This window comes from Cricetulus griseus (assembly GCF_003668045.3).
Source record: "Cricetulus griseus strain 17A/GY chromosome 1 unlocalized genomic scaffold, alternate assembly CriGri-PICRH-1.0 chr1_0, whole genome shotgun sequence".
Classification (NCBI taxonomy): domain Eukaryota; kingdom Metazoa; phylum Chordata; class Mammalia; order Rodentia; family Cricetidae; genus Cricetulus; species Cricetulus griseus.
The window spans coordinates 61501114-61525333 of record NW_023276806.1 but is presented as its reverse complement, the minus strand read 5'-3'; the positions used below and the strand labels follow the sequence as shown (position 1 = coordinate 61525333).

The 24220-nt window shown below is 44.6% G+C and overlaps 1 protein-coding gene and 1 long non-coding RNA gene across 5 annotated transcripts in view; one reads left to right on the top strand and one right to left on the bottom strand.

Annotated features, from left to right (window-relative positions):
• Pi4kb (phosphatidylinositol 4-kinase beta) overlaps positions 1-24220 on the top strand; it is a 34063-nt gene that overhangs the window by 5285 nt on the left and 4558 nt on the right. For 2 of the 4 annotated variants that reach the window (XM_027393561.2, XM_027393559.2), the window contains exons 2-9: positions 4097-5033; positions 9546-9590; positions 13317-13544; positions 14380-14607; positions 17137-17246; positions 17868-17972; positions 18151-18274; positions 20170-20435. In XM_027393561.2, coding sequence (XP_027249362.1) covers positions 4125-5033; positions 9546-9590; positions 13317-13544; positions 14380-14607; positions 17137-17246; positions 17868-17972; positions 18151-18274; positions 20170-20435 — 2015 coding nt within the window. In that variant the 5' untranslated portion in view covers positions 4097-4124. The remainder of the gene's footprint in view (positions 1-4096; positions 5034-9545; positions 9591-13316; positions 13545-14379; positions 14608-17136; positions 17247-17867; positions 17973-18150; positions 18275-20169; positions 20436-24220) is intronic. The other 2 variants (XM_027393562.2, XM_027393560.2) reach the window with 1 other exon arrangement.
• LOC113833183 lies at positions 5015-18650 on the bottom strand. The gene is made up of 3 exons (XR_003480737.2): positions 18116-18650; positions 6904-7014; positions 5015-5914 (listed from the first exon to the last, which is right to left on the bottom strand). It is a non-coding gene; the product is annotated as an uncharacterized LOC113833183 (long non-coding RNA).

Here is a 24220-nt window from a genome sequence, read left to right as displayed (position 1 = left end):
AAATGCTGACCAACAACCTTTTTTTTTTTTTTTTTTTTTTTTTTTTTTTTTCTTTGAGACAGGGTTTTCTGTGTATCCCTGGCTGTCCTGGAGCTCTCTGTAGACCAGGCCAGCCTTGAACTCACAGAGATCTGTCTGCCTCTACCTCCTGAGTGTTGGGATTAAAAGCATGTGCCGCCACCACCCCAACAACTTTTTCTAAAAGACAGCAGTTCCTTAGCTTGCAACTGGCTAAGTACAATAAACTGACTGGCCGGTAAGTCCTAAGGATCTTCCTGTCTCTGTTTCCCCAGCACTGGAGATCACAATTGTATGTTACTATGCTAGGCTTTTTGACATGGGTTCTGGAGATCAAACTCAGGTCCTTGTGCTTGCAGATCAAGCATTTTCCCATCTGAACAATCTTTTCAGTTTCTATTTCTATTATCTTAATTGCCAATATGATCTGACTATTCTCTCTGACTTGTAGTCCCAAGTCCCCAAGAGCCAGGTGGTATGCTTATATAGCCAAATAGAGATGCTTGTATAAAATAGAAGTTAGGCTTATCTGCCCTGCTTTTTTTATTTGGTTTAGTTTGGGAGGGGGAGGTTGTTTTTTATAGTTTGATTTTAGTTTTAGTTTTGACAATACTCTCTTATAGTTCAGGCTGGGCTCAACTCACTAAGTAGCTGAAGATGACTTTGAACTCTTGATCCTCCTATCTCTACTACCCAAGTGCTGAGATTATGGCATATACTACCATGCCCTGCTTTAAAAAAAAATTGTGTGTGTGTGTGTGTGTGTGTGTGTGTGTGTGTGTGTGTGTGTATGAGGGGGGGTGGAGGACAGAGAGGTACACACGTACCACACCATAAATGTGAAGGTGAGAGGAAAACTTAGATGACTTGATTCTCTCCTTCTGCCTTAGGCTCAAGGGATGGAACTCAGGTCACCAGGCTTGCATGGAAAGTGCTTCTATTCCCTGAGCCTATCTTACCTGTCCTATGCTTGACTTTTTCTGCAACTGTTGATATCAGCCAGTTTCTTGAGCAGGTGGGGGAGTCTGTTCACTGTGGGATTCCTTGCTGAGCCTTGGAAGATTGTCTTCTTTTGCCTATGGGATAATAGGGTGATGGTATCTTTACCTGCCTTCCTGGTGCCAGTAATGAACACAATTCCAATTAATTGGGACAAGAAAATTATTTCCTTTGAAGTCCAAGATGCTCCATGTGTGAGGGGGACTGAACTTCAACTTTATTTCCCTTGGAAGTTTGGGGGATGGTGTTTTTGTTTTGCTTTGTTTTTTTGAGACAAGGTTTCTCTGTGTAACAGCTCTGGCTGTCCTGGAACTCGCTTTGTAGACCAGGCTGGCCTTGAACTTTGCCTCTGGATTAAACAGGCCAGTGGTTGTTTTTGTGCATGTTAAACACATACTCTGCTTCTAAGCTTATACTCTCAGTACCCCTTTAATTTTTTTTTTTTTTTTAGGTTATCCCACGCAATCTGGGCTTTGAACTTGATATATATAACTGAGGATGATTATGTTCTTGATCCTCCTGCCTCTGACTCTCCAGGATTATAATTCTGCACCCTATACCAGATCCCCTTTAAGGTTTTGAAAAGCAGACTTTTAGGAGCTCTGTGGTTTAGAAGTGTCTGGAATAGGAAAGAAAAGGATGAGCCAGGCATACAGATACTGAGAAAAAAGAATTAGTTGAACAGGGTTGATGGAGGCTAGAAGACCTAAAAGGTAAAGGTACCAATGATGAGAATGCCCTACAGAGGTGTGGCAGGGAGCTGCTGTATTATTATTCTTGTGCAGTCCACAGTTGTGATTAGAGGCAGATCCACATATGCAGCCATGCTGGTTCTACTGCTCAGAAGAGAGCAGAGTGAAAGAAAGGCTGCCACCTTCTCACCGATACCAAGCTCAGACTTCATTAGGAAGTGCAGTGATACTTTTCTTGCTTGACAGAGTTGGGAGAAAGATGAACTGCAGTATCCCTTTTTGTTGATATCTAAGAGTCTTTCTGCAAAGCTTTGGTACTAACTGCTGGGAGGCAGAGAACTGAACTGTGTGATATTGGGCAAATGAAAGTAACCTTGCCACTTAACATTTCAGAGGTGAAACCATCAATGGAAGGAAGGTGGTAGAAAGTTAGGGCTTCTGCAGCTGGAGATGTAGCTTAGGTAGTAGACTGCTTGCCTAACACGTATGAAGCCCTGGGCTAAATCCAACCAGGCATAGTGGCCCATGCCTCTGACCCTAGCACTTGGGATATGAAGGCAAAAGTATCAAAAGTTTAAATCATCCTCAGCTATAAAGTGAATTCACGACCAGCCTGAAATTCATGAAACCCTTGCCTGGAGAAAAAAGAAATAAAAGTTCTTCAGAGTGACCAGAAAACTTACCAGGGACTCCTTTTTCTACTCACCCAAGTAGAGCTACCCTAGCCTCACTAGAACAAAAAATAGTGTCCTAAAACACTTAGAAATGACTTACTTTCCCTTTTATGTTTTTGTTTGTTTATTTGGAGACAGGATTTCTCTTGTGTAGCTCTGGCTGTCCTAGAATTTGGTTTGTAGACCAGGCTGGCCTCCAACTCACAGAGATCCACCTGCCTCTGCCTCCTGAGTGCTGGGATCAAAGGTATGTGCCACCATGCCCAGCTAGAGGTGCATTAGATGCTCTCTTTATTTAGGCAGAGGCCTTTAAGTCTACTGATGGCTATCTCCAGATTCTGAAGCCAGAATCATCTGACAAAATATTCTAAACTTACTCTCCTGATCTGCATCACCCTGAAATCCCTTCTGGTTTGGTGACATTCAAGGCTGCTCTTGGAGGCAATGGCTTTCACCAGCATTGTTCTCTGACTACGTCTACAAGTCCATCCAGAGAGACCTGAGTTTCAATTCCTATGTATCCCTGTTTTTTGTTGTTTTTTTTTTTAGAAGTTATAGACCCATGAATCCTGATTTCTTTTTTGTCTTCTAACAGCCTTCCAGTTCCTAGAGTTTGTATAGAATAGTGGGGAAGGTAATAAGGGGTAGAGAAAGGTGGTCATAAATTTTTAAAGAATCCCAAATGACTAATGTAATTCACAACTCTTATAAAATAATAGTATATATGCATACACTGTTTGGTAACTTTTTTCAGGGTTAGAATTCAGCTAGCACTATTGAATACTACTTTGTGCCAGGAACTGTTAAATCATTTCATCCACATAAGTTTATGTTTTTCTCCTACTCAGCAGCAATGTGAAGTAATTATTTTTTTTTCTCAATTTGCAGTTGAAGACACTGAAACAGAAGATATATGGTGTATTTAAGTTTTTACAGCTTATAAACATAGAGCAAGGGTATGGTGTCAGGAAGCCAGACACGCAGAAAAGTGGTGCAGCTTCTGCAAGGTTGATGACGGTTGATGAGAGGTGCTCTCCACTAAGTGAAGCCTAGTGTAGGATTGCTGTCTCTTATTCCCTGGACACTCTGTGTCTGAAAGGAAGAGTTTCTGTAACCAAAGTCAGGAGTGGTAACTAGTGCCTATAATTACAGTACTTGGAAGGCTGAGGCCAGAGGATTGCTACAAGTTTAAGGCCAGCCTGGCTATAGTGTAAGATTATCTCAGAAGATAGTAACAGCTTTGATACTAAACAGAGAGAGAGGCAGGAAACTAGTGTGTGAAATATGTTATAAATAAGGAGATATTAGTTTAAATAGGAAAAGGAAAAGTATCACCACAGGCATTTGAAGGTGATATAGGAAGAACAAGAACAAAGTATTTAGAGTTAAAGGGAATAAGACCCCAGTTGCTCCCCAGTATACTGAAAAATTTGTAAGACTTTATAACCATATCACATGTAAAACAGCATTTTGCACATATAAGCTAAGAACCAAGGCTAGTATGAGTAAGTACAGAAGGAATGAAGAGTGTGCAGTGATCAGAACTGAAGGTAGTGAGGGCAAATTTCTGTTGAGATGACTTCTCTGATGTTGAAGGAGTACAGGAAGACAGGAGGAGGAGGTGCTTGGGAAGGCTTCAGGAAGACATGAATGTGACACCACTAACCAGTGCGTGTGTGTCCCTTTCTGTTCTTGTCTCCCTCCCTCCTCTAGCTTGGAAGCTCCAAGTCTGGCTGTAGCCATGGGAGACATGGTAGTGGAGCCTGCCACCCTGAAACCAACTTCTGACCCTACTGCTAGCCCATCAGGGAATAACGGGGGCACCTTGCTAAGCGTCATCACGGAGGGGGTCGGGGAACTATCAGTGATTGACCCTGAGGTGGCCCAGAAGGCCTGCCAGGAGGTGCTGGAGAAAGTCAAGCTTTTGCATGGAGGTGTAGCCATCTCTAGCAAAGGCACCCCGCTGGAGTTGGTTAATGGGGATGGTGTGGACAGTGAGATCCGTTGCCTAGATGATCCACCTGCCCAGATCAGGGAGGAAGAAGATGAAATGGGGGCCACTGTGGCCCCTGGCACAGCCAAAGGAGCAAGAAGACGACGACAGAACAACTCAGCCAAACAGTCTTGGCTCCTGAGACTGTTTGAGTCAAAACTATTTGACATTTCTATGGCCATTTCATATTTGTATAACTCCAAGGAGCCTGGAGTGCAAGCCTACATTGGCAACCGCCTCTTCTGCTTTCGAAATGAGGATGTGGACTTCTATTTGCCCCAGTTGCTAAACATGTATATTCACATGGATGAGGACGTGGGCGATGCCATTAAACCCTACATAGTCCACCGATGTCGCCAGAGCATCAACTTTTCCCTCCAGTGTGCCCTGTTGCTTGGGGCCTACTCTTCAGACATGCACATTTCCACTCAGCGGCACTCCCGAGGGACCAAGTTACGGAAGCTAATCCTCTCAGATGAGTTGAAGCCAGCTCACCGAAAGAGGGAGCTGCCTTCTTTGAGCCCAGCCCCTGACACAGGGCTGTCTCCCTCCAAAAGGACTCACCAGCGCTCTAAATCAGATGCTACAGCCAGCATAAGTCTCAGCAGCAACCTGAAACGAACAGCCAGCAACCCTAAAGTGGAGAATGAGGATGAGGTAAATTGGGAGAGGGACAGATCGGCAAGGTGTCTGAGGGCTGCATGGAGACAGGATGTCTTACGTGGGGTCACTCTATTTTCTGTCCTCCCTTCTGTTTCATTTCACTGGTAGAAGCATGGAATGTTAGAATGGAAAAACAAACAAACAAACCCTTAGAATTCATGTATTCCAGTGGCCTCATTTTACAAAGGAAAAATACGGAGACTTGAGAGATAAAGTGTCTTCCCACAGGTCAACTAGCTAATGGCAGGGCTGATACTCTTGACTTTGTCTGAGAGTTGGCTTTCACTAAACTGTGTTGTCATTCCATTCACCACATACTAAGAACTGTGACACAGGTCTAATGACCCTGCTTGAGACCTGGCCTAGCTGAGATCATATCAGCCACCACAGGGAAGGAACAGGGGCTGTGTTCTTTCTATGCTGGAAGAGAAAGGATACTAACTAGCACATCAGCTGCTTCTCCTGGCCGTTCCTCATAATTCCTTTCCCTCACTCCCCAAAGATCCTACTTTTTGTTAATGTAGGGTAGAATTTATTCTCTACCAGTGGAGCCTCAACAGAATATACTGCCTTTATTTGAGATAAACAAAAAGGGAAAAGTAGCCTTGGCAGAGTAAGTCTAATGCCTGGTCGAAGAGCTGGGGCTGAGAAAAGGAAACTCGGCAGCATCAGGCTATCTAATGTCGATACTGAGCAGGAAGAGAGTGGTCAGTAGCTTAGTGCCACCGTCTACTATACATCTTGACAGATAGTGGGGAAAGGTGCCCAGTGGATAACCAAGTTCAGAGGCCTGGTGTCCAAGCCAGGCTAATGGTACTCCAGTCTTCATCTCTGATTCACTGTTGGCAAGCTCTCATGCTGGCTGCTAGCCGAGCCTAGAAAAGAAGGTATTAAAAAAAAAAAAATGAAGAATTTACACTGTTGGAATGCATATGCCCATGGTCCTGGCATCTGGCTCTGTAGGGTACAAACCACCCACATTTTTGCTATAGTAAAGTTTCTTTCAAGTAGAGGGAAGTCAGAGTGGCTACAGAAAGGAAAAGCAGTAGGCAAGGGAAATTCAGAGTCCCTGGAAATTTATTTTAGTAATACTAAAGCTAAATGTGCCAGTGTTGGTTGACCATTGATAGGTAGACAACATGCTAGATAATGTATGTGGAATCCTTACAACTCTAACTGGTGTTATTTTACCAGTGAGAAATCAGGATTAGAGAAGTTAAATAACTTTAGGAAGGTCACTCAACTAGTGACTGTTAGGCCAGGAGCCCCAGTCCATAGTTCATGCTCATAGTCACTCAGCTGAGCTGCCTTGGTTATTCCTCATCATCTAGTTCCCTAGATCCCAGCTGTAAGAAAGTCAGTGGGGAAGAAGAGCCCAGGATGTGACAGTCTACACTTCCACATCCACGTGTAGCCAAAGCCCAAGCTATTGTGGGAACTAGAGCAGACTGTCTTCATTTCTGTTTGAGCTTCAAAGCAGAGTCCAGGGTCTAGGAAGGGAGGGCATTGCAGAGCAAGAAGAATCCTCCAGATTTTGGTAGAACTAAGGTCCTGAAGGGCTTGAGCTTATCTGAGAGAGATGCCTCATCTAAGATCAGATCTGGTCGGAGTGAGTATGAACATCTGGGAGGGAATTCATTGGTGCCTCTTGTCTGGCTTGACTTTTCCCTGTATCTATTTTTTAGTCTGCATCTTAGGACCAGAAAAGCAGAGGCCTTAGGGTTTCTCTTATCCTGTGCTGGTCTGGGGTCCCTCTTCTATGCATCTAACTTCTGCTGCAGGATTATGGATGGCTCTGAGAGGCAGGTATTCTATGAGTGTTTAAATCTCTAGGGTGGGTTTTCCAGTTGCCATTCTTCCCCACCTGGTTCATCATGGGTCACTGGATCCAGGGAAGGAAGATGATAGCACTTCCCCAGGCCCTCCTGGGTTATCTGATGCTGGTAGAGTGAGACACTTGAATCCACTGAGGCTCCTTGGGAGCATGAAAGAGAAACAGAGAACACAAACATAAATACCACTAGTTCCTAGGCATGTAGTTTCTGCCAGTCCTTTTGATGTTTTGAGGATATGTCTATCAAAGCTTTTGTGCTTGAGGTACCAAGGGAATTGATCTTCCTTTTCTTCTTCCCTTGTCATGAAACACTGATTCACTAAACAGTGTTTTGTTTAGTGTACAGTTGCTTGTACAGTGTGCAAAGTTCTGTCCCAAAGGCAGCAGAAGATGGAGGAAAAAATGTTGTTCTTAGACTAAGAACTGATAAAGTTTAATACCAAAGCTCCAATATGAGGAGCTAGTCAGTGTGTGTCTTTCTTGAAAAGTTCTTTCCAGAAGCACTAAGTATATACATATCTTATTAAAATAAACCACAATTTTTTCTAGAGCCCAAGCAAGATCTTCTAAAGAAGGAGAGTTTCTGGTTGGGGCCTGACATACTCTGCTCCCAGTCTCAATTTTCCTTTGGGTTTTGGTTAATCCCATGCTCCCCCCACTATGGGAAGTGAGGTAAGGCCTCAGGGAAGAGGCCCAGGGCTACTTTCTGCCTGGAGCCTCCCTACAAAGCTCTTCTTCACTGGCCAGATCTCAGAAGTTTCCATTTTCTTATGAGAAGTCCTTCATGCTTCCCATAGAGGGTTGTAGCATTGATTTCTCAGATCTGCCACACACACACCCAAGCCCAACCTTCAAAGCAGTTCTTATCAGTCAATTTTTCTTCCTATTTGAAGCCAAATGATAAATATTTTGGCGTGGGGGCGGGGTCACAAGGATCAGAGAGTGGTTTAGGTACCACCCCCTAGGTCCATCTTCCCTACATAATGTCATTCCAAATAGATAGCTTTGTCTTTTCAGGACTGTAACCTTTGTACAGAGAAATCTGCTGCATGTCACACAGGAAGCCCTTCCAGCCTGATAAGGGTGTGAGGTCAGCTCTTGGCTTCAGCTTTACTCCCTGAAGCTGACTCAGTACAAGTGACTCAGGCCTAGGGAGTAGGAGGAGAGGAACAGATCATGATATCCTCCTGCCCGCCATAGACATTAATGAGTCCACTGAGTCCTGTCTGGGAGAGGATCAGCTAGAGCCAACCTCCTGCCTATTACTCTTCCCCAACTAGCTTTGGTGTAGAAATTGAACCCGTAGGTTATAACACATTCTGCCATCCTCACTGTCTCAACCCTCCCTCCTACTTCTACCCAAAGTAGAAGAGTTGTGGTCTTAGTGAGGTGTTTCCAAATATGGCTACACCCTGTAAATGCTCTCCTGCCCAGTTTCATAAAGGAAAACCCAACCATAGCACATTAGCGAGAAGAACTTCAGCCATAGAACTGAATTAGGCAGATGTTTGTAATGCTGATTGTAGAGAAGTACAGTACCTACTGCCTTCTTGCTCTGGAAACTCTTAAGACAGCCTCTTAGTCTATTCCACTCCCCTCCTGCTTTGTGCACACATTCTGTGCCTACTGCCTGCCCTGGTAGACTGTGGTGGACAAAACCCAGGATGTCCCAGTGCATGGGTACTGCTCCACAACTACTGAGTGGCTGTCCCTCATTCGTTCCTGGGTATCGGCTCAACAAAAGAGAAGGATGAAGTTTATTTTTTAAAATTTTTGTTTGTTTCCTAAGAAAAACTCTGAGTATGTAGCCTGGGTCAGCCTTGAACTCTTTCTTGATCCTTCTGCCTTGGCCTCCCAAGTACTGAGATTACAGGTGTGTGTCACTGTACTCAGCTAGGGTAAAGTTTAGACTATTGGGATCTAGACTTTGGGCTGGTATCAAGACTGCTACTGCCCTGCTAATTAGCTTTCTCAGATGGATTTAGCTAGGACCTAATTGTCCAACATCAGTCCAAAAACAATGTATTCCGTGTCATGTGCAGTAGCCTGATGTTCATGAGACTGACACATGTAAGCATCCATCCAGGTCACAGGTTTCAGGTTCATGGGTCTGGGATGCCCTTTTGTCACAGAGGTTCAAGGTTGGGATTAGACTTCCTAGGGTGATCATGAGGCTGACTTGAGAAGATATGTACACCTGAAAGGTTAGCTTTTCCTGAGATTGACAAGAAACTAGAGGAACATAGATTCTCTAGCACAGGGGTCATGCAGGTAGGGGTTGTCCCCGTGGAGAAGGCGTTGGTTAAAGCAGTGAGTGGGTGATAGGAAAGAAATGAGCCTTGGCCAGACAGTCACTGCATTAGGAATCCAGCTCTAGGGATTGATCTAAAAGGAAGGTTTGTTCAGGCTAGAATAGGAGATAAAATAGAAAACAAGGTGCCTTGGCCTTGAGCTCTTGATCTCGAGGTCTGAGCTAGCCTTCCAGCATCCCACAGAGGTCTAGACTCTGGGCAAGTGGCATTTCCAGGCTAACCATCTCTCACTAAAGCAGAAAGATATAGCTGCACAAGAGAAGAGTTATGATCCAAGTTGGAGCTAAATTCTTTGCCTTTGTCTCTTTCCCTTCCCCCAACCCCACCCCTTCTTCCCCTTGCCCTCTGGCCCTTTCCCAGGAGCTCTCCTCCAGCACCGAGAGTATTGATAATTCATTCAGTTCCGTAAGTGGGGCCAGACTGGGACTGGGTGGCAGGCTCCCCATGTGGCCGCATTTCCTCTCCGTCCCATGTCTTCTATGACCAGTGAAGGCCCCTTTAATTCCAGGAGATTAGCATCTCCTTACCAGGCTTCCCAGACCTGGAGGCACTCCCTCTGAGCTTTGCTGCCAGTGCCCTGAGCCCTGGCCCAGACAGGCTCAGCTGAGTCTTTACTCAGAGACAGCAGCTGGAATGTTATGCTGCTCCTAGGTCTCTGGAGCAAACAGCTGGGACAGGTAGAATTTATTCCTGGATTAGAGCCAAGGACTGCTTGGCAGAAACCTCCAGGATCCCATTTCTCCCACCAAGAATCCTGACTTCTGCCCATGACTTCTGCCATCAGCCCATCAAATATTTATTCAGTTTTCTAAATGTTAGGCTCTATGCTGGCTGAGCCAACTCCAAAACCAAACAGGAACTAGCCCGAGGGAAAGTATTACCTTCCCACAACTGGTTTTCCTTTTTAACTTCATTTCTTCCAGGTCTGAGTTCTTCTTTCCCCAGCCCACTGCCCACAATGTCCTGTCATCCCTGCTCCCCTCTCTTATTCCCTCTGGACTAACCCACAACCCTCTGGTGCTACAGGGTCCTAGACATTGTTCCTGGGCAAAGGCGTGAGAGGAAATGCTGGACCCTCTGGGAGTTTGGATAATTTAAAATTTTTTTTTAACATTTTATTCTTTGTCTACCCACTCTGTTTTCTATTTTCTCTGCTGATCTCCTTTTAATCATGATCCCTTCTCCTCCCATGTGGCAGAGCCTCGTTTTTTGGAGGCCTGGGGTCATATCCAGTGTGGTTAGGAAACATAGGGGTCTACAACTGAAAGGCTGGTTGGAGGATGGAAAGAGTCCTGCCTTTCCTAACATGAGACGACTGAATTGGTTGGGTGGAGGGTCCTTTGGACAGTGACCCTTTGCCACCTGAGTGGATGGATTCAGGGATCAGGATAGAGGCATGAGTCTTCAGAACTCAATCCCCCCACCCACACACGCTTTCTTTCTGGGGTAGAGCCCAGGGCCTCATTCTTTTTGTTGTTGTTGTTGTGTTAGGCCCCCGGATATTTCTAGGGGTCCTTGAAGTTCAATTTCATTTTCTTTTTCTCCTTCAACCCTATCCCTAAAGCTTCCCTTCCTTGCTGCTGTGCAGGGCTCTAAGCCAGCGCTCCTCCTCCCATCATGAAGTAGAGGCTGTGTGATTCCTTTGCACCTGACTCTCTCCCACATGTGCAGGTGAACAAGAGAAGTTCTCAAGAGAAGCTTCTGGATGGGAAAAACTTAACCAGGCCCCACCCCTAGATGAAGTGCTATAACCGTCAGTAGCTGCTGGGGGAGAGAGAATCCATTTTCTCTAGGAATGAGCCCTATGACAGGTCTCCCAATCCTAAATGGTCAACCATAAAAACTTTTATATATGTGCAACACTAATTGAACTTAGTAAAAGATGTATAAACAATAGTTAAGTGGCTGGGAAAATGGCTCAATGGTTCAGAGCACTGGTTGCTCTTCCAGGGGGCTTGGTTTTGATTCCCAGCACCCACATGATGGCTCACAACCACCTGTAAGTAAAGTCTCAGAAGACTGATGCCCTCTTCTGTCCTCCATGGGCAAGGTACACATATGGTACACAGATACGTAGACAGAACGTCTATACATATAAAATAATTTCTTAAAAAATTAGTTAGGTGTGGTGATATGTGCCTTTAATCCCAGTACCTAGAAGGCAAAGGCAGGCAGATCTCTGTGAGTTTAAGGCCAGCTTGGTCTACATGGCAAAGGTCTAGGCCAGCTAGAGCTACACAGTTAGACCCTGTCTCAAAAACAAAAATAATTTCCATGCCCAGTAGTTTCATCTTTTTTGTAATATTGTAACACTATTACAGAAAAGGTGGAAAGAAACTGGGTCTTTCTGCTTCCAGTGTTTCCAAACTCTGAATAAATTTACTTTCAAAAATTAATTTTTATTATAGAAGAGATCATGAATTCAAAAGGGAGTAGGATGAGCATGATAAGGGTGGAAATGATATAAATATAGTATATTCATATATGAAATTCTCAAAACAATTTTTTCATTAACAAAAGAAGGCTTGAATAAATTTTGTTCTTAATCTCTTAAAAAAGAAAAAAAAGATGTTGTTCTTTATCTTTTCTTTTTTTTTCCTTTCTTGTGGTATGAGCAATAAGGGTAGAAATTCTCAATCAGAAAATAAGCAAGCTTGGTATGGTGGTGCACATCTTTAAATCCCATAACTGAGAAGGTAGAAGCAAGAGGATCTCTGTGAGTTTGAGGCCAGCCTGGTCTACAAAGAGAGTTCCAGACAGCCAGAGCTATTACACAGAGAAACCCTGTCTAGAAAAACCAAAAAAAAAAAAAAAAGTCGGGGGTGGGGGTGGGTGGGTGGGATAAAAGCCTGGTAAATGAAATACTATTCTAATAAGAACAGAAGAGAGACTCTTTTACATAGCTGAGGAGACATGATGAGATATGGTATGAGATTGTATAGTAGATATCATTCTTTTTCAGGGTCTTGGTATATAGTCCTGGCTGACCTAGTAATCACTAACCCAGGCTGGCCTGGGATTTGTGGCAATCCTCCTGCCTAAGCCTCCCAAGTGCTAGAATGTGAGTCACCATGCCTATGGGGGTTTTGTTTGAGTCAGGTTCTTTGCTACAGCCCAAACTGGCCTCCAACTTGTAATCTTCCTTGACTTGCCTTTCAAGGTGCTAGGATTAGAGATGTGCACCTCTCTGCCCGGCTTTGTAGCTGTCTTGATACAGGGTTCTTGTGGTAGACAGGCTTAGACTAGTAGAGCTCTTCATGTCTGAGTCCATCTTTCTCCCCATCCTACCTTGCCCTTTCTGGGAACTGCTGAAATACCTGGCATGAGGAACCAAGCTTCACAGGGAACCAAAGTGAGGACCCTAGTCTCTAGAAGGCCGGGGAAGAGGACCCAGAGAGGACTTGCTAGAGACAGGCCTTCAGAAGGGCTACCAAAGGCTAAAAGGAGCTATTGCTTCTCTATCCACCTTCGTGCACTGCCCTCCACCTGCCTTTTCTTTGCCCATGGTTATGTCCTCATTACATAGTTTGCTCATTCTCTTCTCATCCCCTGCTTGTGTTCTTAGCCCATACAAGAATGTGGGGCAGTTGGGGTGTGTGCCATGGAGAACAACACAAGTTTGGAGATGAGCATCTTCCTTCTTTGAAAGGGGAAATAATAATTCAGGCCCCTTCCCCTAGTCTTGTGGGGACTGGCAGAGCCCTTCGGCACAGAGCCAGCCTGAGGGCCCAGATGAGAGAAGGGATAACCCTGTTCTTGAGATGAGTAAAGCCCCTCAGGCATGAGCTTTAATGTCCTGGATGGCCTTTCTAGATCTGGTCCCCTTGCCTGTACTAAGGGCTTAGGACAGTCTTTGAGGAACTCAAGTCTAAGAAAAAAAGGGTTCTATCCCAGTGAGCTGAGTTCAGGCCATCTTGAGTCCCCAGGAAGCAGCTTTCAGAGAAGGGATGTGTTGGTTCTTCCCAGTTCAAGCTGAGAGAAGTAGGGTGGAAACTCCTACCATGGCCAAAGGTAGCCTCTTTCCTGGGGTTCTTTAAATACTGAGGCCCTGGCCAAGAGCAAAGAAGAGGGATAGGCTACTTTTTTCAATGTCTTCTTTACCATCTTTTGTTTCATCCCAACCCTGTGTAGCCTGTCCGGCTTGCCCCTGAACGAGAATTCATCAAGTCTTTGATGGCAATTGGCAAACGGCTGGCCACCCTCCCCACTAAGGAACAGAAAACACAAAGGCTGATCTCAGAGCTCTCCCTACTCAACCATAAACTCCCTGCCCGAGTCTGGCTGCCCACTGCTGGCTTTGACCACCACGTGGTCCGTGTGCCCCACACACAAGCTGTTGTCCTCAATTCCAAGGACAAGGTAAGTGGGCTCTGGCCCAGTCCCTTCCCTTTATCTGACTGCATTCCCATGATTACTCAGGCTCTGTTCTGTACGGGCATGCTAGAGGCCGTCTAGTTTATGTATGGCACATGTGTTAACCCTTACTCTGCCTCCTCATTGCTCTTATGATGCTCAGAACCTGAGAAGCCTCCTGCCTGACATTTTTGGGTTTTGCTTTTATGGACCAAAGGAGCCTAATAATTTCAGTTTACCTCATGCCATACTTAAGGAGAGTGACTTTCCACCCACTACTTACCCTCCTTTGAGTAGCTCTTATAGCCTTCCTCTGACTTTCAGACTATCCGGGTACAACCACCATGTGAGTAAAGGAACATTTTTATTAAGACTTTTTTTGATCAAAGTGGGCAGAAAGGAAAGAAATATGCCCAATACATACTACAGAAAAGAAATTGTTTGTATGTTTATAGGAATGATAGTCCTCATGGTTCAGATTTTCCTCTCAGGAAATATTGGGAATTAGAATTCTCCTTGGGACACGTCTCGCTTTATCCAGTTTGTGTCTATGTCCCTGGGCCCTGACTTTAGCATAAGCCCAAAGACCTTCAACTGCCATTGATAGTTGGCATAGTTTTTCCCAATTGCACATGTGCATTTGAAGCCCTGATGATAAGCTTGGAAGCCTTTACCCCTTTTCCCCAAATGTTTTATGCAGGCGATAGCACAAGTTCCTACTTATGCATGTTGCTCACGATCATAAGGGACTGCTGTTGAGGGAACAAAAAGAACCATGTCAGTGGAACTTAGAGGGGAGGTGGTAGAAAATGCTGTCTGTCTTCCCCATCCACCCACCCAGGCTCCCTACCTGATCTACGTGGAAGTTCTTGAATGTGAAAACTTCGACACAACTAGTGTTCCTGCCCGGATTCCTGAGAACCGAATTCGGAGCACACGGTCCGTAGAGAACCTGCCTGAATGTGGTATCACTCATGAGCAGCGGGCTGGCAGCTTCAGCACGGTGCCCAATTATGACAATGATGATGAAGCCTGGTCGGTGGATGACATAGGCGAGCTACAGGTGGAGGTGAGGGAACACCAAGGAGACTATCCTGGGGCACAGCACCTATTGCTAGGAGCTTTTAATATTTGGAATAACACAGCTATTAGCAGAAGGCAGCAAGCACCCAGATAAATGTTGTAGGTAGTGAGGGTTATGAGTAATAAAAGCTCTGAACAGCTGCTTGGAATAGGCTCAAGCTTGTTCTCCTGCAGCAGGAACGCAGATGTAAGGAGGAATATCTAGACTAGGGGAGAAGAGAAATGTAATAAAATATATATGGAACACCTGTGACATAAAGGTCATTTAGGGATACATGCAGCCATACATGCATTCAATCAAATATATAAAGGGAGCTGGGCAGTGGTGGTATACACTTTTAATCCCAGTACTCAGGAGGCAGAGGCAGATGGATCTCTATGAGTTCAAGGCCAGCCTGGTCTACAGAGTGAGTTCCAGGACAGCCAGGACTATTACACAGAGAGACCCCGACTTGAAAAACCAAAAAATAAGTTATATATATATAAAGGGACTGGAGACATGGCTCACAGTAAGAGCACTGGCTGCCCTTGTAGAGAATTAGGTTCAGTTCCCCAGCACCTGTCTGTAGCTCCAGTTTTAGAGAAACTTGCTGCCCTCTTCTGGTCTCTTCAGACACTGTATATACATGGTGTGCATACAGGCAAACACTCAGATACATAAAATAAATATCATAAAAAGAAGGAAATATTAATGTCTATGTGACTCACAGCTATAATCCCAGCACCTAAAAGGTTGAAGCAGGATTTGGGGTTCAAGGCCAACCTCAGCTATTTAGAGAATTTGAGGTCAGTCTGTACCTTTCTTGAAAAACTAAAAAAAAAGTTTATGGAGGGCTTTCTGTGAGCTACACCTGAGTACTGTATGCTGGTGAATAAGACTTGGCTTATACTGCAAGGAATTTATGACCTAACAGAGAATCAGACCAGACAGCTGGTAGTTGTAGTATGGTGTGATCTACATTGTGGAGCATGAGATATTATGGAAGTACCCAAAGTTGGTATTTACTCCAGACTTGGGGTGGGAGTCAAAAGATTTCCTGTAGGAAGTAATCTTTCAGCCAAGGCCTGAAGCATGGTTGGAATTAGCAGAACAAAGCACATTCAGACAGAGGAATGTGTACAAAGACTGGAAGAGAAAATGGAACATGGCCTGTGGTAGGAACTGAAAGAAACTTTTATGCATTGAACTTATAGTGTGAGGTGAGGAGCAGTGCCGAATGAGGCGAGAGAGGGTGGCACGACCTGACAAGCCATGCTCTCATTCAGTTCTGTTAGCTGTGGGGAAAAAAATGCAAGCTTTATTCTGGGGCTATAGGAAGGCAAGCAGGGCAGGATTTTATGTAGCAGCATTTGGTGAAAAAGACAGATCTCTATCTTATTTACAGCCAAGTTGAGGCTAGACATAGCTATTTAAGAAGAAAATTGAAGGTGCACAGGTTGGTGTGCATTAGATGGAGCTGAGTTGGCTTTGCTACAAGGAAGTTCAGGAGACCTCTGGAGGCCTGGCAGAGTGTGTTGTAGTAACATGTGAGGAGGTTAGAGTGGATTAAACTCAAGAGATGAAGCTGCATGCGGTAGTCCCAGCACTGAAATGGAAGCAGGAAGTTACATAGTAAGCTTGAGGCCAGGCTGAGATACATGAGTCCCTGTCTCAAAAAATAAAATTAAAAAAAAAAAAAAAAAAAAAAAAAAACAGAAAAGAAAGAAAAAGCCAGGTGTTAATGCACACCTTTAATCCCAACACTTGGGAGGCAGAAGCAGGAAAACCAGCCTGGTTTACATCAGTTACAGGCCAGCCTTGTCTACAGAGCAAATTCCAGGACAGCCAGAGACACCCTTCCTTGAAAAAACAAAACAAAAAAATTAAAGATACAGTCAAAGAAATCTAGTCTGGCCAAGCGTTGGTGGCACACGCCTTTAGTCCTAGCACTTGGGAGGCAGAGGCAGGCGGATCTCTCTGAGTTCGAGACCAGCCTGGTCTACAAGAGCTAGTTCTAGGACAGCTTCCAAAGCCACAGAGAAACTCTGTCTCAAAAAAAGAAACTGAAGGAAGGAAGGAAGGAAGGAAGGAAGGAAGGAAGGAAGGAAGGAAGGAAGGAAGGAAGGAAGAAAGAGAAATCTACACTGGAAGGGTCTACGGGAGAATAATACATCCCTAATCATAGGGGGCTTTCAATATGAGGTCAGTGGTGTACAAACTTTAGGGTGTGGGGGTATTCTGGAAAGTTTGCTAAAATCTAGCTTCTAGATTTAATTTCCAGCAGTTTCAGTCTAGACTGATGGTGAGTTCTGAGAATCTGCATTTCCTACACATCTCCATGAATTTTAATGGAATAGTTCACACTTTGAGAACAGCACTGTGGGATCCATAACTTACGAAGGCCATAATGGTGTGGAACCGTGGTGGCTTTGGGAGCAGTCTGGAAGTGGTAGGCCAGCATGCCACACGTAGTGGCAAGTGAGCAGGGGGAAAGAGGGAGATCTGTGTTTAGCACCTCTGACCTGCTCTCCTCAGCTCCCTGAAGTGCACACCAACAGCTGTGACAACATCTCCCAGTTCTCAGTGGACAGCATCACCAGCCAGGAGAGCAAGGAGCCTGTGTTCATTGCAGCAGGGGACATCCGGTATGGCCAGATCACGTTATCCCTCATTTTCATCTCTTTTCCAGACTCTCTTTATCCCTTTCCTGTGCCTACTCACCAACTGTCAGCCTTGTGTCTTTCTCCTTTATCTCATTATTCTGTCCTTGTCCTGAGGCCACCATACATGAGGCAGTTAAGGTTCAATAGAGGTGTTGGTTGAGCTACTACAAAAAGAAATGCCATTTAAGAGAGTTCCAAAAAGAAGAAAGTGCCTCAGAGGGCATTTGAGCATCGTTTCTCAAAGGTGCACTTGACTAGCATGTGCAAGTCCCTGGGTTCAGTTCCTGGCAACATGAACAAGCCCAAAGCCAAGACTCAAAGTGAGATCTCAGAATCGTATCCTTCATTTTGAGGGGAGAGAGGAGACCTTGTTGGAGTGCAGATTCCAGAGTCATACCCATTACGAATCAATACTGGGATAGAGGAATAAGGAAAGCAGGGTTCTTTGCATGATCACAAACTACCAGGTTAGCAAAATAGTGCCACTGATTATGCTTCTTTCTCTGGCTTTCCTAGTGCCAGAATCTAGGAACAGTGGCAAGGAAAAAGGGGCAAAGGCATTGCAGCTCTGAGATAACTCTTCCAACATTTTCTTCCTGCTAGACGGCGCCTTTCAGAACAGCTGGCTCACACACCCACAGCCTTCAAACGAGACCCTGAAGACCCTTCTGCAGTTGCCCTCAAGGAGCCCTGGCAGGAGAAAGTGCGGTGAGGAGAGTAGAGGTGGAGGGTGGTGGTCTTGGTTCTCCTGTCAGAGCTCCAAGGCATCCTGAAGTGCTCACTTCATCTTCTCCAGGGCCCTTCCACCTCCAAATACTCCATCAGACTTCCACTGCAGTCTGAGTCCTTACCCTGCAGGGCATCACCCCATGACTTTTCTTCACAGGAGGATCAGAGAGGGTTCCCCCTATGGCCATCTTCCCAATTGGCGACTCCTGTCAGTCATTGTCAAGTGTGGAGATGACCTTCGGCAGGAGCTGCTGGCTTTCCAGGTGTTGAAGCAACTGCAGGTAAGGAAAGGAAACATAGCACACAGGGAAAGGGGCAATAAAAGGAAAGAGTCTTGAGAGAGGGACCACACAGGCTTTCTTAGGGAGCTCTGCTGGGCCCCTGCTGCTACCCAGATTTGAATGGAAAGGTTAAACAGCCACATGATGAACTGCTCTGTGGCGGACTCTGTTGGTTCTTTGTGGAACTACATCTGCCCTATCCTGACTGCTGAAAGAGGTGTGTGATTTTTTTTAGCACAGGGTCTAGCCTTAAACCATTATAACCAAAGGTAGTCAGTCCTGCACTCCTGATCCTTCTGCCCTCACCTCCCAAGTGCTAGGATTATGTGTGTGCACCACCCTACTTTGGGTTTGTCCTTTAAATCAGAGCTTCCCAAATGATCTGAGACAGATGGATTTATTCTGTACTGAAGGATTTGGGGGTTTTTGTTTTGTTTCTTTAACGATTTATTCATTTTTATTTATGTGTATGGGTGTTTTCCATGCATGTATGTGTACAGTGTCCACAGAGAACAGAACAGGGTATCAGATCCCCTGGAACTGGAGTTACAGTTGTGAGTGCTAAGGAACTGAATCCAAACCCTATGCAAGAACAGGAAGTGCTCTTAACCCTGAGCTATCTCTCTAGCTCTTGCTTTGTCTTTTTGAGACAGGGTCTCACTGTGTAGTTCAGGTTTACCTAGAACTTATTATGTGATCCAGGCTAGCCAATCCTCATGCCTCAGCTTAGGTACTAGGATTGCAGGTGTGAACTACTGTGCCTGGCTGTACTGTGTTGAGATGTTGATCACCTGGTCTCCCTAGGTTGGTGACCTGAAAGAGGCTTCACCTGTTCAATCCAGTGCTTTTTAATATTTGTTTGTATTTTTGGTTTGTTGGGGTTTTTTTGTTTATTTTGGTTTTTTGAGACAGGGTTTTTCTGTGTAGCCTTGGCTGTCCTGGAACTTGTTCTATAGATCAGGCTGGCCTCAAACTCAGAGATAGCTTGCCTCTGCCTCCCGAGTGCTGAGATTAAAGGTGTACACCACCACTGCCTGGCTTGTTTGTGGGTTTTTTGAGGGATAGAGGTAGCTTGAACTTTCTCCTGCTTTTGTTTTCCTAACACATGGCTTAAGTACTTGCATTTTGTTTTTAAGACAGGATCTCATGGAGCTCAGGCTGACCTCTGACTTTTGCTTGTAAACAATGTTGGCCTCAAACTCCTGGTCTTCCTTCCACATGCTGAGAATATAGGCTTGTGCTACCACATCCAATAGTATTTTCATTTTCTTTTTATAATGTATTTTTATTTTATGTTCATTGGTGTTTTGCCTGCATGTGTGTATGGGTGTCAGAAGCTCTGGAACTGGAGTTACAGACAGGTGTGAGCTGCCATGTAGGTGCTGGGTCCTTTGGAAGAGCAGCCCGTGGTCTGCATCACTGAGCCATCTCTCTAGTCCCATATTTTCATTTTCTAGAGATGCTTTCTCTGCCCCGAAAACCCTGACTTTTTATTATTCAAACTTATATTAATAGCTCCTACTCTTCCTACTTAGGAGGTGACAATGAGATTTCCTGTTCTCTCTGCCTCTTTCCTAGATAGTATGTAGTTTCCTCCCTTTGCCAGGCCCTGGACTTCCTTTTCAAACTTCCTGGTTCTGTTATTTGTGGTTGTGTACACCTGTAATCCTAGAATATATAAAGTGGAGACAGGGATCAGGAATTCAAGGCTATCCTAGGCTATATGAGTCCCTGTCTCAAACAGAAAATTTCCTGGTTCTGAGTAGGTCAGTGAGTCTTGCTTATTTAATGCCCTTCAAGATACCAAGGGAGAGAGGTTGAGGAGAGAAAACGTTTATTATTCTTTAGTTTGGAGAAAAATGAGCCACTCTCAGTACCTTTGTGTCTCTTCACAGTCCATTTGGGAGCAGGAGCGAGTGCCTCTTTGGATCAAGCCATATAAGATTCTTGTGATTTCAGCCGACAGTGGCATGATTGAACCAGTAGTCAACGCTGTGTCCATCCACCAGGTGAAGAAACAGTCACAGCTCTCCTTGCTCGATTACTTCCTACAGGAACATGGCAGTTATACCACTGAGGCATTCCTTAGTGCCCAGCGCAATTTTGTGCAAAGTTGTGCTGGCTACTGCTTGGTCTGCTACCTATTGCAAGTAAAGGACAGGTAAGTGACTTGTGCCCTTCATCCTAATCTTTCACAAGGGTCTTCTGTGTCCCTTCACATATAGTTCTCAGTTGATGAAACAACATATTTTTAGGAAAGATTTCTTTATGTGACATTAAGCCAAAGAGGCAGCCTGACACATGCTGGAGTAATGAGGACAGACACAGAACATAAATAAGAGTAAGGATTTGAATGAGGAGAGCTGAGAGAATAAAGGAGAGCGAGGACAGATAAAACTGTGGAACAAAGATGAGGAGATGTTCCATTGGGATCAAAATGTGGGTAGCACATCAGTCCTGTAATATGAGGCTGAAGAGTTTGTGGATTTTGGTTTTGTTTTTTGAGACAGGGTCTTTTTATGTGACCCTGGCTGTCCTGGAACTTACTCTGTAAACCAGGCTGCCTCAAACTCACAGAGATCTTCCTGCCTCTGCCTCCTGAGTATTGGGATTAAAGACCTTTGCCACCACAATCAGCAAGAATTTTATTTTGCAGGATAGGAATGCTATGTTCTGATCTGTAGATGCCATGTGGCACTACGGGTAAAGATCGGTGTGACTGGGTCCTTAGCAGGAAAGCAAGAGATAATGGAGCCTGGCACCAAAGTAGTGTCAATGACTGAAAACAGAAAGGAAATGAAATGGATAAGGGATACCTTGGAGATAAACTTGAAATTTCCAGTCACAAGCGTTCCTTTCTTCTCATTCCAACATGATGTCCCGAATGTTTGTTTTTAATGTGTATGGATGTTTTTAATGTGTCCTGCATGTATATCTGTGTGTGCCTAGTGCCAGTGGAGGCCATAAGAGGGCATTGGATCCTCTGGGACTGAAGTTGTAGGCAGCTGTAAGCCTCCATGTGACCTAAAACGTAACTCATCATCATCTGGAGGAACAGCCAGGGCTCTGTTGTTTTTATTTGTTTTTTGTCTTTCAAGACAGGGTTTCTCTGTAGCTTTGGAGCCTGTCCTAGAACTCGTTCTGTAGACTAGGCTGACCTCAAACTCACAGAGATCTGCATGCCTCTGCCTCCCAAAATGCTGGAATTAAATGCATGTGCCACCACTGCCCAACCTGCAGCCAGGGCTCTTCACAGTGAGTCATCTCTCCAGTCCCCAGTTTCCACAAATTTTATGTCTTTTGTTTGCCTAGACTGTCACTTCTTTTACTATCACATGATTTTTATGAAGCCTAACTTCACATACGTGAAGCATTGATAATGGTACCACCTATACCCTGCCATCTTAAGCATATCTCAGGCAAGTGGTTTGGGATCTGTGGCCTGAATGCTCCTGTAGGTTGCACCTCTCCCTGAACATACAGTGGCTAGGGCCTGGCAAGTTGGTTCAGTGGATTAAAGCTATTGCTCAGTCCCTGAAACCAACTCCACAGTCATCATCTAACCTCCACACCCACCCTGGTGTGTGCTGTATCATATACACATATACACATATATATGCACATAGTAACACTAAAAGAATAGATTTTAAGAAGAAATGTGATAGCCTATGCTGCCAGGGCTCCCAGTGACATGACAACCCATTAATGTTTGTCAGAGTCCAGCATCATCTATTTAGTGACTCTATACCACATATTCACATGGCATCATTACATCAGGTGGAAACCCTGTCAAGTGGGTGCTCCCTCATGAGGAAGATAAGGTTCAGCAGTAGCTTTGGGAGCCTATGGTCATTCTACCCTGCCAGGCCTACCACACAAGCAAGGGCTCTGTGTATGAGAGCTGTGGGAGTGTAACTAAGGGTCTTGATTGCCAGCTAGAGACTGTCCCTGAGCTTCAGGATTTTGAAACACAGAGCTCAGCTACAAGATTGAGTGAATGAGGAACGGGGAAGCTAGCACTAATTAGACCTCAGGAATTTTATTTTAGAAACTGGTAGGTAAAAATATTAAAATAGGTAATAAATGAAACCACCAAAAGAAAAATATTTGTAAGATGAAACTCTGTCCTTTTTGGTATGGCAAAGAGCTGATTGCCTTTTTTTTTTTTTTAATATATGAGTTTTACCTGCATGTATGTCTGTGTACCACCTGCATAGTGTGCCCAACAGACCCAGATAGCATCAGATCCCTTGGGAATATAGTTATAGTTGTTAGCCACTATGTGGGTGCTAGGAATTGAACCTGAGTCCTCTGGAAGAACAAACAGTGCTCTTCACTGCTGAACCGTCTCTACAGCCCCTGATGAACTAGTCCTGATAACTTAAAGAAGAATAGATGTGAGTTGGTGATGCAGCTCAATTTGAAGGGTGCTTTGCTTAGTATGTATGCACAATGCTCTGGGTTTGATCCCCATTAACACTAGGAGATAGAGGCAAGATGTCCAAGATCATCCTAGCTACATAGAGAATTTAAAAAAAAAAAAAAAAAAAACGCTGGGCAGTAGTGGCACAAGCCTTTAACCCCAGCACTTGGGAGGCAGAGCAGTCAGATCTCTGTGAATTCGAGACCAGCCTGGTCTACAAGAGCTAGTTCCAGGACAGCCTCCAAAGCCACAGAGAAACCCTGTCTCGAGAAAAAAAAAAAAAAGAAAAAAAGAAAAAAGAGAAAAGTAAGACTACTGGGAACCATCTCACAAGATGGTGGCTACAAAGAAAATAAAGTTATTGATGTTGATCAACTGTATGTCTAGGCTCCAACTTGTGATAAAATCACACACACTTGCCAGGCAGTAGTGTTGCACACCTTTAATCCCAGTTTTTGGGAAGCAGAAGCAGGTAGATCTCTATGAATTTGAGGCTAGCCTGCTCTACAAAGTGAGTTCTAGGACACAGAGAAACCCTGTCTCAAAAAAAAAAAAAAAAAAAAAAAAAATCACACACTCAACATGGTCACACAAAGCAAAGTAAAATTGGGCATCCTCACCAACAACTATCCTGCTTTAAGCAAGTCGGAAATAGAGGAGTGTGCCATGTTGGTCACAACTGTTGCCTGTCACTACAGTGGCAATAATATCAAATTGGGCGTAGCATGAAGAATATGCTAGAGTATGTATGAACTGTCATCAGATTTTAACATCAATACAAACCTGCCAGAACAAGCCCAGGAAGAGTAAACCATTCAGTTTTTTTCTTTAATAGAATTTGCTGGAGCTGATTGTTTTATTGCATTTTTATTTTATGTGTATCTTTTGCCTGCAAGTATGTCTGCACACCATGTTTGTGCTTGATATCCACAAAGACCAGAAGAGGATGTCAGACACCTGGGAACTGGAGTTACCGTGAGCTGCCATGTGGGTGCTGGGAATCAAACCTTGGGTCCTTTGGAAGAGCAGCCAGTGTTCTTTACTGTTGAGCCATCTTCCCAGCACTGCCTTTTAAAAAGGGGGTGGGATGGGAAAGACTGAGGATATAGCTTAATGGGTAGAGTTTATCTACAATCACAAAGACCAGGGTTCAGTCTCCAGCATCCAATCAGGCCATGCATACTGACACACACTAGGGAGATAGCACAATAAGACCAGAAGTTCAAGGTCATCCTCATATGTTCTAGGCCAGCTTGGGGTACCTGAGACTGTCTCAGAAATGCAAACAAAAAAACCCAGCAAAGGCATATGGACTCATTTTTCATGTCACATATTCCATATTCGTACAATATTTAGTTTTTTTTGTGGTTTTTCGAGACAGGGTTTCTCTGTGGCTTTGGAGCCTGTCCTGGAACTAGCTCTTATAGACCAGGCTGGTCTTGAACTCAGAGATCCACCTGCCTATGCCTCCTGAGTGCTGGGATTAAAGGAGTGCGCCACCAATGCCAGCTCTAAATATGCAA